The 15,942-nt window shown below is 40.0% G+C and overlaps 1 protein-coding gene across 1 annotated transcript in view; it reads left to right on the top strand.

Annotated features, from left to right (window-relative positions):
* USP12 (ubiquitin specific peptidase 12) overlaps nucleotides 1-15,942 on the top strand; it is a 47,374-nt gene that overhangs the window by 20,127 nt on the left and 11,305 nt on the right. The window contains exons 2-4 of the mRNA XM_011231045.3: nucleotides 112-341; nucleotides 5,824-5,900; nucleotides 6,018-6,101. Of these exons, the coding sequence (XP_011229347.1) occupies nucleotides 129-341; nucleotides 5,824-5,900; nucleotides 6,018-6,101 (374 nt within the window). The 5' untranslated portion in view covers nucleotides 112-128. The remainder of the gene's footprint in view (nucleotides 1-111; nucleotides 342-5,823; nucleotides 5,901-6,017; nucleotides 6,102-15,942) is intronic.

Here is a 15,942-nt window from a genome sequence, read left to right as displayed (position 1 = left end):
GCAGGGATCACGCCCTGAGTCGAAGGCAGACGCTTAACCGCTGTGCCACCCAGGCGCCCCTAATCAAGTTTTTAATTCTGAAGTAATTCTCTAATATATTTTTATTTTTAGAACTTTTTGACAACTACATGCAGCAAGATGCCCATGAATTCTTAAATTACCTACTAAATACAATTGCTGATATTTTACAAGAAGAGAGAAAGCAGGAAAAACAAAATGGCCGTTTACCTAATGGTAATATTGACAGTGAGAACAACAACAGCACACCAGACCCAACATGGGTTCATGAGATTTTTCAGGGAACATTGACAAATGAAACCAGATGTCTTACTTGTGAAACTGTAAGTATGTCATAAAATTTTGTATAGAGCAGAGTGAATTCATTTTTATCAAAAGTTCTTTGAGGATGAATGTGAGAGATGAACATGAAGGTTGTAATTTCTTAGGTATAGTATAAGTGAATTATCGAAGATGTACTTGTCAGTTGAAAGAACTCTCTACTTTTTCGTAATGCCGCTTATTAACTGAATACCTGAGGTGACAGAAGTTGACCCTTGAACATCAGGGGTTTGAACTGTATGAGTCCACTTATTTGTGGATTTTTTAAAAATATATATAGTACTGTAAATGTATTTTCTTTATGATTTTCTTGATGACATTTTCTTTTCTCTAGCTAACTTTATTGTAATACATACTATGATACGTATACGTATACAAAATGTGTGTTAATCGAGTTTCGTGTTATCAGTGAGGCTTCTGGTCAACAGAAGGCTATTAGTAGTTAGCTTTTAGGAGAGTCAGAAGTTACACACAGATTTTCAACTGTGGGGACGGAGGTAGGAGGTTTTGGCGCCCCTGACCCCTGCATTGCTCCAGGGTCAACTGTACTTGATTTTATTTCAGTGTAAGAAGCCGTAGAGCCATGTTCTGGAAATCATATGTCTGTGTCTTAGTTAAGCTCATAAGAAACTTACAAGTCAGGGAGGTACATTAATTTGTTTTCCCTTTCCTTACAATTATGTTTATTGTTTATTGTTGGAATTAAAAACCAGAGCATACTGTGGACACTCAAGTGGGGGGAAGTACCCACTTGCTGGATACTTTGTGAAGATGAGCAGTAGGGAGGAAGCGTGAAAATGGATTTTTTGTGGGATCAGATAGCCCCGTCCCTTTGTTGTATTCATTTCTCAACAACCGTGTTACTTCATTTCTCATTTGAGGAATGAAAGATCAGGCATCCCCTATTCAGTTTTGCCGGTGGAGCCAACAGGGCCCTTTCCCGCATGTCTTCCCCTTCAGCACAGGATCCGGTTTATAGCGTTTAGTAGTTTGCATTGCATGTAGCTGTCATGTTTTCTTTAGCCTCCTTTAATCTGGAACATTTCCATAGGTTTTTTTAGTCTTTTATGACATTTACATTTTTAAAGAATATGTCCTTTTTAAAAAATCTAGCATTTCTCCTCTGGAGTCTGTCTCATGTTTCCTTCTACTGAGAGGCAGGTATGCACTCTTGGCCGGAGTGATTCAGTTAATGTTGTGTCTTTCTCAGGGTCTCACGTCTGGGCACACAATATCCATCTGCCTCTCGTTGGTGAAATTAATTTTGATCTTACATTCACTTTCTTCAGTTGATAATGACTGGTTTTTATGCCCTGGCAACTAGTAGGCAGTCTGGGGGGCAACACAAATATCTTATTCATCAAGATCTCCCCCGAGATTTAGCATCCGTTGAGGATTTTTGCCTAATCCAGTCTTTACTATCATGGTTCTACGACTAGTTTTTAATAGCACAGAAGAGTAGCATCGTCCATTGGAAAAGAGAATCCACAAGCAAGGAAAGTAAGACAAATGTTTTATGGATGTTTGGAAGAATAGCATAGTTATTTGTTTGACTACATCAGATAAACATACACTTGTGGAGGCTAATAAGAAACTGTATTTTTTTTTAATTAATGGACTTCAGAAAAATTGAGTGGAAAGTACTGAAAGTTCCCAAATATCTCTCTCCTTTCCTCCACTTTCCCCTGTGATTAACTTCTTACATTAATGAGGTGCATTTGTTGCAGTTGATGGACCAGTAATGATACATTATTCACTAAAATCTGTAGTTCATATTTGAGTTCAGTCTTGGTGTTGTCTGTTCTGTGGTTCCATTTGTTTTGACAAATGTATAATGACACATGTCTATCATTACAGTATCATACAGAGTAGTTTCACTCTGTTTCACAAATTCATCCCTCCTTCCTCCCCAAATCCCTGACAGCCACTGATGATTTTACTGGCTGCATAGTTTTGACTTTTCCAGAATGTCATATATAGGAATCATAGAGTGTGCGGCCTTTTCAGATTGTTTTCTTTCACTTAGCAATATGTATTTAAGGTGCCTCCATGTCTTTTTGTAGCTTTGTAGCTCATTTCTTTTTATCACGTAATTATATTTCATTATGTGGATATACCGCAGTTTATCCATTCACTTATTGAAGGACACTGTTGAAGGACAACTTGCCTTCAAGTTTTGATGATTACTGCTTTGTCTTCTCTGGGCCTTTTGCCTCTCCATAGAAACTGTAGAATCATAAAATTTAGAAACTAGTTCATTACCCACAATATAATGTGCTGTGATTTCGAAGGGGACTGTTAAATCTATAGATCAAGTTGGAAAGAACTGACATCTTGACAGTCTTGAGTCTTACTGTCCATTTACATGGACGATACATTTATTTACATCTACTTTGATTTAGAAAGAAATCATCTTGTAGTTTTCCTCATGTCGATCTTGTACATACTTTGTTATGTTTATATAGGTAAGTGTGGTTTTTGTTTGTTGTTGGTGCTAATGCAAATATTATGGTTTCTCTCTCTCTCTCTCTCTGCTCTTAAAGCAAATGGTGACTCTTTTGGTTCAACCATGAATAAAAAAGTAGGGTCTTTAAAAAGTAGAACCATAATCCATACCGATGAGTAATCTATTGACTGTTGATTATGCATTGATCTTTTTAACTATATATATCATTTTCCAAATGATAGTTGTCAGTAGTGTAGTTTTAGTTAATGAAGGACGCAGTAGTAATAAATAAATAAAATTATCTTGTGGAAATACATTTTTATTGGTGATGCTCTCTCACATCAAGTGAAAGAGGTATGATTGAGTGAGACATTAACATTCTGTGAAGATGTTTTTGGGTTGGAATAAGGATTATTGCTTATTGCTGCAGCCATTAGTTAATTGTAGTAAGAGTTTGGGCAATGTTTGATGGCAGGAATTGGTCTCAATACTCATATTTGTTCAATCTAACCAACTCCAGTTATTTTAACAGAAGTTTAGTAGATACCTCTTATAAAGAAAAATTTTATTGTTGCTGAGTTCTAAGCTTTAGGAAATAAAGATATTGTCCAATTACTAGAACAGTATTTCATTGGGAATAGTAGGTATAATCAGAGAATTTGGCAGTTGCTTGATGTTTGGTAGGGTAGAATTTGGTCCGTGTTAGAAGATACGTATAATTCATCCTCTTCAATAAAACAGAAAATGGTTAAATTTGCTTAGCATGTCGAGAAATGCAGTAATACGTGAAGCTGGAAAAGTAGATTGGGGAGGTTTTTGGGGGATTGTGGTGTAAGGCTTTTGAAGTTTATATTATAGACTAAGGATGATGGGGAATGAGGATTAGATGGAGAAAGTGATATCACCCATCCTTGTTTGCTCAAATATTTGTTAATTTATTTGTAATGGATGGATAGTGATCCTTCCACCCATTCTTCGCTGGTTCTCCTATGGTCTGCAATATGTATTTGCAGATAGTCTCCTCAGAATTAAGGGTATGAATTGAGAATATTTCCTTAAAATCTCAGTCATCATCTTCCTGTTTCAGTAAATGATCATTAATACCGCGCCTTTATCAAATTCAGCTAGAGGGATGAAATTGAGAGTTTCTCAGAGTGAATATATATCATTTCTTCATTTAGTTTTGCACAAATATTTGAGTACTGACTATGCCAGGTAGAAGATGGGGAGGTTGGCAGAAGATGAGTAAGACCTTAATTCTGATCTCAAGATGCCCATAGGTGAGCGTGCAGACTGGTCAGCCAATAGGTAATTTCAGTACAGTATGTTATAGTTCACGTAAGCACCAGAGTCCTTGGGAGTTGGAGAATAGTAGAGCTGACCTATCAGGTGGGAGTGGGAAGGAATTATGCAGGTTCAGAGTGGGCATCTTGGAGGAGACAGGGTTTGTATGGCAGGTTTTAATAATGCAGTTGTTAATATCCCGGTTGGTAGGAGGTTGGATTTCTGTAACAGCACCCTCTTCTTGAGTTCTGTTCTTCGGTGCTTTCTTCTGGTCCCATTCCTTTTCTACTGTTTATTCTTCAAAGGTGGGCATCCTCCAGGGTTTCATTCTGGGCTGCTTCCCACTCTGCCTTGGGAGGATCATGTTCCATTTCGTTAGCGCCTGTGCTGTTGACTCCCCACCCACATCTCCAGCCGACAGTTCTTTACTGAGTCTCCCACGTCCTGGGTGTGACCTGACATTAGAACATGGGAGTCCAACAACAACCAGACGTGTTTACAAACACTTTTAAAAGTTAAATACTGCCCCACTTGGTGGTTTCCCGGTACCAACCAATTGTCAACCCAAACATAGTAACTCAGATATATCCAGATGATCCAGAACAATCCTTATGTCAAATTTTTTATCTTGTAATAAGGATGAAAATCTAAAATGAACACCCCTGAGGCAGTGCCTGAGAACCACAAGCCTCATTTTGAGACTCTTTACTCTTATATTTCTCTTTAGCCTACACATAAGGCTCTGCTCAGTCTGGCTTTAGCCTTTCTCTACCATACTGTCCCTCGCCACCCTACTCTCCTTCCTCCCAAACTGGGCTGATTCTTTTTCCTGCCCCCCTTTTCCTCTCCCTGTGTTGTCTTTCTTATTCTCTCTTTTTCACTGAATCTTTTGAGACCCACATCACTTATCTCATGGTGTCAGTAGACCTCGTGTGCATAATACTCTTAGCTACACCAGTTTGCATAAGTACATAATACATAAGTACAATACATAATAAGTACTTGTGACATAATCTGTCACAAGTTAATGATACTGAGCTTATAAAACTGATGCACAATTTAAGCAGGAAAGCATTTACTATGCGGGTGTATAGCCCTTGTGGGTGAGAGGCACAGCCTGAGATCTCTTGTTGAGCGCTCACCTTAAGCAGTCATTGAAGGGAAGAGCTAGGAAAATTGATGTCTGAAGTTCTGTCCTAATCCAATTGAAATGAATAAATAATAACTTGAATTTTTTTTATCAGATGATTTGCCCATAATTCAAGCAGAACTTTATGTTAGATTTTTTTCTTGAAGAAGGATTAAATAAGGTCATCAACGAAGATTGCAATTTGGCATTTTAGGCTAAATTATTTCTTTGAAATCTAAAACAACACAGATGTGATGCCCTTTGCCAAGCATCCGTATTCAGTCTTAGCCTGTGTGTTTTTAAGAATTAGTACATATGGGCAGTTTGTTTCATGCTTTATAATAATACCAAGGTTTTGGAAAGTAAAAGGATTTCACATCCTGGCCTTTACCAGAGCGGAATCAGTTACAGGTGCACTTTGCTGTTTGACCTGCACATGTGTTGAGAGTCATTTACTCAGTGTCCTTTCAGATAGTCCAGATCCAGCAGATTCCTTTTGAAGTCGGGAGAAAAAGAATTCTTCATGTACTTATTACTAATAATAGATTGAATGCATTTAGTTTTGTCATTTCAGAACAGTGATTTACTATTTAAAGAAATAAAAGGTAATTCCCTATTTTTACAGATAAGCAGCAAAGACGAAGATTTTTTAGACCTTTCTGTTGACGTGGAACAAAACACATCGATCACTCACTGCTTAAGGTAACTGGAGAGTTACTTGTTTTGAAATTTAATGAATATCTTTGGTTTAGAGTATTTTTAAATGAATACACAGTTTTCTGGTGTAGACAAAATAAATTTATTTTGAATTTTACACAGGGGTTTCAGCAACACAGAAACTCTGTGCAGTGAGTACAAATATTACTGTGAAGAATGTCGCAGCAAACAGGAAGCACACAAACGGTAACTTAGCGTTTTTAAAATTTGTTCGTGGTTCTCTGGCAGTGGGTGTTATAGATGGGCCTTTCTAGATGAAAGTGGTGTCTGAAAATTTACACTGAGTAAAAATTCCTAGTTTTATCATTAAGTAATTAAGACTCACGAAGTTATTACTAGATAAACAATATTCAACTCTGCAACGTCTGGTGATTTTCTACACTTGGTAGAAGTTGCTTAAGAGTCATAAACCAGTACAGTTAAAATACTTGACTTTGAAGCTTGCCTGCTGCTATAAACGTTTTCTTGGTGAGGAGAGAGAAGGGGGAAAATCCTTTCCTCGCCCCTCCCCTAGCTTCTGCTGTTCCTACACAGGATCTTGTATCTTCTCTTACTTGGTATTTGGTGTCAAGGAATGGAATCGTCATCATCATTCTTGTTATTTTACTTTTTGTTTTGAAACAATCTCATGCTCAAAGAAAAGTTGTATGAACGGTTCTAAGAATGCTTTTTTACCCCAAACCACTTGAAAGTAAGGTCCTGATACGATGTCCCATGATCCTGGACACGTGAGTGGCTGTTACCTACCAACAAGGAAGTTTTCCTGTTGCCATATTCACCCACGTGGACCAAGTAACACTGACACATTAACTGTCCTCGTGGAAATCATTTCATTAGCACGGATGTCCCAGTACTGTCCTTTATAGAACAAAAGGATCCTGTCCAGAAACACATTACATTTATATTCCATGTCTCTTTAGTCTTTTTACATTTGGAATAGTCCTTTCTTGACTTTAAAAATCTTGACACTTTTGAAAATTATAGATTACTTTACAGACCGTATGTCTTTGGGTTCGTCTCATGTGTTCTTTTGATAAGGTTCAGGTTACGCATTCTGGTGGAAGTCTCACAGAAGTGATGCTCTGTTCTTCTCATTGTATCCTCTTATCCACGATTCTGGTTTGTCTCACGTGTGGGGGTCCCTCAAACCGTTCCCGAGACTCACTGGAAGGACTTACAGGACTCAGCGTATATAGTGAGGCCCACAGCCAAGACTCAGTACAGGGAAGGATGGCAAAGCATCTCAGCAGAGTGGAAAGCCAGGGGAGCTTCCAAGAGTTCAGTGCCGTGGAGTCACACAAGACACACTGAACTCCTTCGGCGCTGAATATGATGTGGGGGTAGCGTTGTCCTCCTGGAGGCTCATTACAGACTCAGTGTCCATGGTTTTAAACTGGGGGCTGGGCACATAGGCACCCTCTGTCTAGCATGGACCACAATTCTAGACTCAGAAGGAAAGTAGGTGTTGAGCATAAACCATATTGTTTGTTCAGACAATTTAGGCATGTCGATTATCAATATCAATTAGGATATGGTGGGAACACTCCTCAAATCCAAGTTCTCCTTTGTTAACCCAGGACCATCCTTGCCATCCTTTCTAGAAAGGATAGTCTGAGGCCTGCGAGGTTAACCCTTTTCTGCACATCCCATTACTAGTGCTGTTATCTTTGAGCACTTGATTAAGGTGATGTCTCCCAGAGTTCTTCACTGTGTTAAGCTATGCTTTTGCCCATTTATATAATTCATAAGTATTTTGTGTGGAGGTATTTTGAGATTGTAAATATACCCATTCCTCATCAGACTTCTAATTTTTTTCATTTTCTAAATCTCAGCATGGGCTCAAGGATTTTTTTTTTTTTATTCAGTGGGTTATGATCCATTACCATTCTTACTTATTTTCATGTGGAAGTTATCCCCGGTTTGGCCAGTGGGAGTCCCTTCAAGCTGGTGCCCGTGTCTTTTTGATATGTCCCATCATTCTTGAGTGCTTCTTTACTTTGCGGTGTAACAAAATATTCCAGGCCTATTTTGTACTTTCCTTGCCCTACTCTGGTACCAGCCTTTTTTTTTTTTTTTTTTAAGGGTTTATTTATTTGACAGGGAGAGGCAGTGAGAGAGGGAACACAAGCAGGGGGAGTGGGAGAGGGAGAAGCAGGCTTCCCGCTGAGCAAGGAATCTGATGTGGGGCTCCATACCAGAACGCTGGGATCATGACCTGAGCCGAAGGCAGACGCTTAAAGACTGAGCCACCCCCGGCACCCCTGATACCAGCCATTTATCCCAGAAGGCCTGGTTTCTTTTAGGAGAAGAACGATGTTTAGAAAGCAGGACTCTGGTATAGGTGTGCTCACTGATACTGGGATGTCTCTTTTCCTGAGTCCCCTCAGTGAACAGAGCTGGGTGGTGTGTGTGTATACATATGTATACATATGCCTACATCTATACCTGTTTATCTTATCTGTTGAGCTATTGATATTGAAAAACCATGGAGTCACAATTACATCTGCATTTGCAGCCGACACCATAGGGTTCATTCTAGTTTTCTCCTTTTTAATATTTGTAATTTCCTTCTCTGACAGTAAAAATTGGTTCCCATTATCCTTATATATTTAGTTATTTGGTTAGTGACCCTGTCTGTAACCGATCTTATCCCCTCAACCCCTTGCATACACACAACTCTCTGTCAAACAGACATGCTCTTTGCTCTGCTTGGGCTTCTTTCCTCTGCCTGCCCAGATATCTACCCTGTATGGCCCTGCCTCATGGTTACAGTGAAACGTCCATGAAAGAAAGAAGAAGAACTTAGATTTTTAAATGATTGTATTTTTGTTTTTATTTTGGACACAGATATATCTATAAGGAAGGGAGATGTTTTAGGTAATGGACACAAGTCATCAAAACAGGTTACTCATTGTTCGCTTCTATTAGTGAAGATGATTGGAGTACCTCACCTAAGTTTGTGTCGTGGGGGTTGATGTACTAGATTGATCCTGAAAATGTTGGGGAAGGTGCCTAAGACTGTTGGTTAAGGAAGATTGAGTCAAGAACTAAATATAGTTAAGAGGAGAGCAACTCACAAACTTCTTTGGCTACATAGAGGTAGATGAGTCTGTGGGCATAAGCTGATCTTCAGACAGAATGACAGATAGCCATCCATGAGTAATTAGAATTGTCTACAAACTCCAGCTGTTTGTTTGAAGGCATCCGTGTGATTTTAATATATTATTTAATATTAGATCTTTTATTAAAATGTGTGGGGAATATATACACTCTGTCAAGAAATTAGAAAATAAGCTAAGTATAAATCAGTTAAGAATCATCATTTATAAAAGCACTGTTAACATTTTTGTGTATATCCTAGATTTTAAAGTGTGTATGTGTGTACACATGTAATTCTTGAAATGGAATTGAATTTTATGTACAGTTTTATAACTTTTTTCACTTAATAAAACTTACAAACATGTCAATGAAAGTATACTTTTACATCATTCTTAAGAGGTGCTGCATAGTTTTTTTATATGCGGATACCATAATTTACCAATCCTCTAAATCTGATAGTTTAGACTGTTCCCTTTTTCACTGCTATAATGCTTTGATGGAGATATTTTGTATGTATACCTCTACCCACGCACACATTTTCACACAGGTTTTAGGGTATTTCTGTAGGATAAATTGTGTGTAAGTTTATGGAAATATAGCAATATAGAAATTATCTATTTTTTACTTGGATCTAGTGTCAGCGCTTCTGATAACTTCCATTGTGATATTGGGCAAGTCATTTAATCTTTTTGGGTCACACTTGCATTAGTTCACATCTAAAATCCTTACCAGCTGTAAAAGTCTGTAGTTTCTAGTCTCAGAATAACAGAATAAGATTGTGTTGGATATACAGATCATTGTTCTTATTAAACAAAAATCCGTTTGACTTTAAAAGGTTTCAGTCTGGGGGTGCCTGGGTGGCTCAGTCGGTTAAGTGTCTGAATCTTGATTTCAGCTCAGGTCATGATCTCAGGGTTGCAAGACCAAGCCTCACGTGGAGCCTGCTTGGGATTCCTCTCTCCCTCTCCCCCTATCCCCACCTCCTGCTAGCACACGTTCTTTCTTTCTAAATGAATGAATGGTTTCAGTCTGTTTGAAGGACAAAAACCTCATGATCATCTCAATGGATAAAGAAAAAGCATTTGACAACATTCAACACCTGTCCATGATAAAAACACTCAACAAACTAGGGATGGAAGGAACATACCTCAACATAGTGAAGGCCATCTGTGGCATGCCCACAGCTAACATTATACCCAGTGGTGGAAAAACTGAAGAGCTTTTCCTCTAGGATCAGGAACAAGACAAGGATGCCTAGTCTTGCCACTTTTATTGTACATAGTATTGGAAGTCCTAGACAGAGCAGTTAGGCAAGAAGAAGAAATAAAAGGTATCCAGATGGGAAAGAAAGAAATCAAATCATCTCTGTTCACAGATAATATAATCTTATATACAGAAAACCCTAAAGATTAAACAACAACAACAAAAAGCCTTGTTATAACTAGTAAGTTCAGCAGAGGTGCAGGTACAAAATCTGCACATGGAAGTCCATTGCATTTCTGTATACGAACTGTGAACAACCTGAAAAGAAAATTAACAGAACAATCCCATTTATAGTAGAATCAAAAATGAATAAAATATTTAGAAATCAATTTAACCTTTAGGGGGCTAAAGACTTGTACGCCGAAAACTATAAAATATTGCTGAAAGAAATTAAGATACGGACAAATAAATGGAAAGATATCCTGTGTTTGTGGATTGGAGGACTTAATATTCTTAACATCGTCATACTACCCAAAAGCAGTCTGCCAATTCAGTTTAATCCCTACCAAAATTTAATTGCATTTTTTGATAAAATAGGGAAAAAACATCTGAAATTCATATGGGCTATCTTAAAGGACTCTTAAAGCCAAAACAATCTCAAAAAACCAAACCTGGAGACCTCATACTTTCCAACTTCAAAACATATTACAGAGCTACAGTATTCAAAACAGTGTGGTGGTGGGGATAAAGACGGACGTGTAGACCACCGGAACAGAATAGAGAGCCCAGAAATAAACCCTCGTTTATGTGGTCAGATGATCTACAAGTATGCAAGGGCTACAAAATAGGAAAGTCTGGTCTCTTCAACAAATGTTTTGGGAACACTGGATATCCATATGCAAAAGAATGAAGTTATACCCTTATACCATATACAAAACTTAACTGAAAATGGATTAAGGGCCTAAACATAAGACCTGAACTGTAAAACTCCTAGGAAAAAAATAGGGGAAAATCTTCATGACATTGAATTCAGCAATCATTTCTTAATTATGATACCAAAAGCACAAGCAACAAAGGCAATAATAGATGGGACTGTATCAAACTTGAAAATTTATGTGTAATGAAACAGTAAACGGAGTGAAAAGACATGAATGCGAGAAAATATTTGAAAACCAATATGTGATAAGAGGTTAATATCCAAAATATCGAAAGAACTCCTACAGCTCAACAACGTAAACCAATCACCCAATTTAAAAATGGGCAAAGAAGTTGAATAAACATTTCTCCAAAGAAGATGAACAAATGACCAACAAGCATATGAAAAAGATACTTAACATCACTAATCAGGGAACTGCAAATCAGAACTACAGGGAGCTATCACCTCACACTCGTTAGGATGGCCACATCAGAAAAAGAGAAAATAAGTGTTGGTAAGGATGTGGAGAAATTGGAACCTTGTACGCTGTTGGTGGGACTGTAATTTGGTGTAGCTGCTTTGGAAAACAGTATGGAGGTTCCTCAAAACATTAAAAACAGAATTACCATATGACCCAGCATTTGTGCTTCTAGATACATATCCAAAAGAATTGAAAACAGGATATCAAAGAGATTATATGCACTCCTTTGTTTATTGCTGCATGTTCACATTAACCAAGAGGTGGAAGCAACTTAAATGTCCATCAACAGATGCGTGGATAAAGAAAATGTGGGATGAACATATAGTGGGATATTATTCAGCCCTAAAGGACAACATGGATGAATCTTGAGCATATTATGCTAAGTGGAATAAGCTAATCACAAAAGGCAAATCTGTATGACTCCAGTTATATGAGGAATCTTAAGTAGTCACATTCTTAGTAACAAAGTAAAATGTTGGTTGCCAATGTTTGGGGGGAGGGGAAAAGGGGAGTTGTTCAGTGGGTATAGGGTTTCAGTTTGCAAGATGAGAAAGTTCTAGAGATCTGTTGCACAACAGTGTGTTAATCGGGAACGCTACTATACTACACATCTAGAAAGGGTTAAGATGGCAAAGTTGATGTAACATGTTTTTAAACCACAATAGAAAAATGCATGTGGTTTGGTCTTCATTCAGAGTATATCTGTGTTTGTATGTTTGTATAAAGAGGAGGTCTTCTTCAAAACCAAAGGTTTCAATCTTGGAACACCAAAGAATGATTTCTGGGAATGTTACCATAAAGTAAGTACTCCATGATCGAATGAATTTGCTGTATAATAAAAATTCCTCTTCATTATTTATTCATGCTTCATATTATAGACTCTGAGAAGACCCACAGAATAGAAGAAATTTATCTTTTTATCTAGCTTTATACAGAATTTATCTGCTCATAGACTCCTTTTTATATGGCACGCCTGTTGAACTATACATAGCACGGCCCAGGAAAAATACTGGCTTGGTAAATGTAGGTGAAACAACCGTTAAGCTGTTTCGCAATGGGAGGATAAAGCATATGGGGAAAGGCAAAGTGATGTCGCCAGGGAACTGGAATGAGAGGGTTCAATGGCTTTGTTTCCGGTGGTGTTTTCCTGTCCTCTGGGCATTGGGGTGGGAGTGGTGCTGGAGATTTTCAAAGAGCACCCCTCTGTCACTCCTCTGTGCCTTAGAGCGGGCTCTGATGATGAGCAGCTGGACTGGGAGCTGAGCCAGCCAGACTGGTTCTCTGCTACACATCCTTCCTCTCTTCACTCCCCGTACACTCCTTTTATGCCGGATGCACCGTAGCCCACTTTCAGGCCCAGTGCCATCTGTGCGAGGCGTTGCGGAAGCCTCTCGCAGTGCCCAGGGCAGCCGGCGTCAAGCTGTCATGGCCACTTGTCTTTCTCTGTCTACCCTGATCTAGTCATTGAGGTTCTTCCTATTCCTGAGGGCAAGTTCTTCCCTTTTGCTCCGTTTTCATAACCAGATCCATATCTTCTTGCATATGCAGGCCCTAGTCACGGTCATGTCACGTCAGCAGCCTTGTAGTCGGCATCCCCAACCACCCCTGGCACGCACCCTGCCTCGGTCCGTTGAGACTGCAGAAACAAAGTACCATAGACTGGGGGGAGTGTAAACGGCTGCCGTGGTCTTCTTAGAGTTCTGGAGGCTAGCAGTCCAAGGTCAGGGCGCCTTCTCACTCTGCCCTCGCATGGTGGAAGGGTGCTAGCAAGCTCGCCAGGGTCTCTTTTATAAGGATACCAGTTCCAATCCTGAGGGCTCTAGCCTCATGACCTAAGCACCTCCCAAAGGCCCCGCCTCCTGGTACCATCACGTGGGGCCTTAGGTTTTGAACATAGGACTTTGGGGGGACAGAAGCATTCAGACTGTAGCACCCCTCCTGCCTTCCCCATTAGAATCCTCCTGAATCTGACCTGTGTTTCTGGTTTCCTGGGCCCTTGTGTCTTTTGACAGGTTGCTGTCTGGCTGCACAGCTGGTAGCATCTCCGGATAGCACCCAGTACTCTTCCCCCTCTGGTCAGGGCAGTCCACACCCGCCTCCCCTGTCCGCTGGCCGGCCTTTCTTGGGAACACGCTCTGGCCAGCAGGCTCTGTTGTGTCTGACTTTCCTCTCAGGGCTGGCAACTCAGTCGTCTGGTGTCTTCCTCACATCTAGTCATAGCTGCTGTTCCCCTCTCACCCTTCGGCCCAACCTGCCCCAGGTAGGCCTAGCGGACATGACAGTATATGAGAATGTGGAATTGTATGTGTGTACAACTGTGAAACTCTTCTGTGTGGTCGAGACTTCGCTGTCGGGGCTCCTGGGGGGCTCCGTTTCGCGGCTGCCTTCGGCTCAGGTCATGATCCCAGCTTCCTGGGATTGAGTCCTGCATTCACATCGGTCACCTTGCTCAGCGGGAGCCTGCTTCTCTCTCTGCCTCTGCTGCTCCCCCTGCTTGTGCTCTCTTTTTCTCTCTGTCAAATAAATTTTTAAAATCTTAAAAAAAAAAAAAAAAAAGACTGCTCTGCCAAAATAATTTTAATAAGTTCTTACGTGCCTGTGCTGGGATGTTAAATTTATCTGTGGCAGAGTTTGCATGTTAGTGCCCTTTGGCCCACATTCAACATATAGACCTCTTTGCTGGGCTCACACAGTTTATGCAAATGGGAAATTTTACTTTAAAATGGTTTGTGGGTTTTCTTGAGGGGGGAGGGTTAAAAAAAAATCAGACAGCATTGGAATCTGGAACCTGTGTTCCTGGGGCCATCTGTCACCTGCAGTGGAGTAGCTGGTATTATGGTCTGGGAATGGCACCAGACAGTGCCGGTTCTCCACCACCCCCACTCCTGTAGGGCTCTTCTTTGGGGGCTCCCCTGCGTCTGCTGCTGAAGGAAGCTCCTGAGAGTTTCTTTCCCCCGTGACCTTTGAGCAGCATATGGAGAAGAGTGCGAAAGCCCAGTTACCTTGCTGGGGTGCAGAGTATTCTGCAGTGAAATTCAGAGCTCAGGAGTTTCTTGGCGGGACCAGGCTGAAGCTGCCCTCTGTGAGACTTTTCCAGAGACTGAACCTTTAGCTGGCCTCTTCCTGTTCCTTCTTGGCTCCCTGGGTCAGGGTCTAAGACCCTAGGTAATAAGACCCCAAGCAGGAAGGATGTGCTCCTCATCGCTGTGGTCCTGCCGCCTCTTACACTGGCTGCTGCAGGTTTGAGTTCGTAACCTGGTATGTAACGCAGACAATGCGTTTTTGCTAAGGAAATAATATCTGTAGTCTGCTCATTCCTGGTTTCCTGGTAAAATATTTTGATTAGGTTGGAAGAGGACATGCTTGTTTTTAAAAATCACATCGTTGATAAGCGTAAGTTTTCTGCCGAGATCTAAAATTTCTGGAAAATTTAAGTAGGGGCGAGGTTGCTTTTCTTCAGGAGGAGAAATATGCTATGCTATACTAATATTTTAAGATCCCGCTTGCATATTTATTATTATTATTTTGCTAGTTTAGGAATATAAAGGAATCTTTCCATTTTTACAGTTATTGGTCTTTATTTAGAAAGAACCTAAGGAAAAAACATCATCATTTCATTTAGTAGAACCATTATATCATCACCAAGTGAGGTTTATATGTTGCTGGATTCGGTTCACCAATGTTGCCTTGATTTTCACATCTTTGAAATATCATGATTGGTATTAATAGTCTGTACTTTTCTTATACCTTTGTCAGGTTTTGGTGTTGAGTTCGTGCTGGTCTTAAAAATGAGTTGGTGATCATTCCCTCTGTATAAAGGCGTTTGTGTAGGATGGGTACAGGCGTACCTCGCTTTATTGCATTTCACAGATACTACTGTTTTTACAACTTGAAGGTTTATGGCATCCCTGAGGCAAGCAAGTCTATTAATGCCCTTTTTCCAAGTCAGCATTTGCTGACTTCATGTCTCTATGTCATATTTTGGTAATTCCCACGGTATTTCAGACTTTTCATTATTATTACATTTGTTTCGATGATCTGTGATCTTCGATATCACTTGTAATTGTTTGGGGGTACCACAGACTGTGCCCATATAAGATGATGAACTTACCAGATGTATGTGTGTGTTCTGACTGCTCGATCCCCTGGCCTTTTCCCCACCTCTTATCCTCTCCTCTGGCCTCTCTGTTCCCTGAGACACAACGAAATTGCAGTTAGGCCAGTTAGTAACTCTACAGTGGCCTCTAAGTGCTCAAGTGAAAGGAAGAGTCACATATCTCTCACTTTGAATCAAAAGCTGAAAATGGTTAAGCTTAGCGAGGAAGGCA

The sequence above is a fragment of the Ailuropoda melanoleuca genome, chromosome 7 (assembly GCF_002007445.2).
Source record: "Ailuropoda melanoleuca isolate Jingjing chromosome 7, ASM200744v2, whole genome shotgun sequence".
In the NCBI taxonomy this organism is placed as follows: Eukaryota; Metazoa; Chordata; class Mammalia; order Carnivora; family Ursidae; genus Ailuropoda; species Ailuropoda melanoleuca.
The sequence above is the reverse complement of the archived record's forward strand: the minus strand, read 5'-3'. Positions and strand labels throughout refer to the sequence as shown.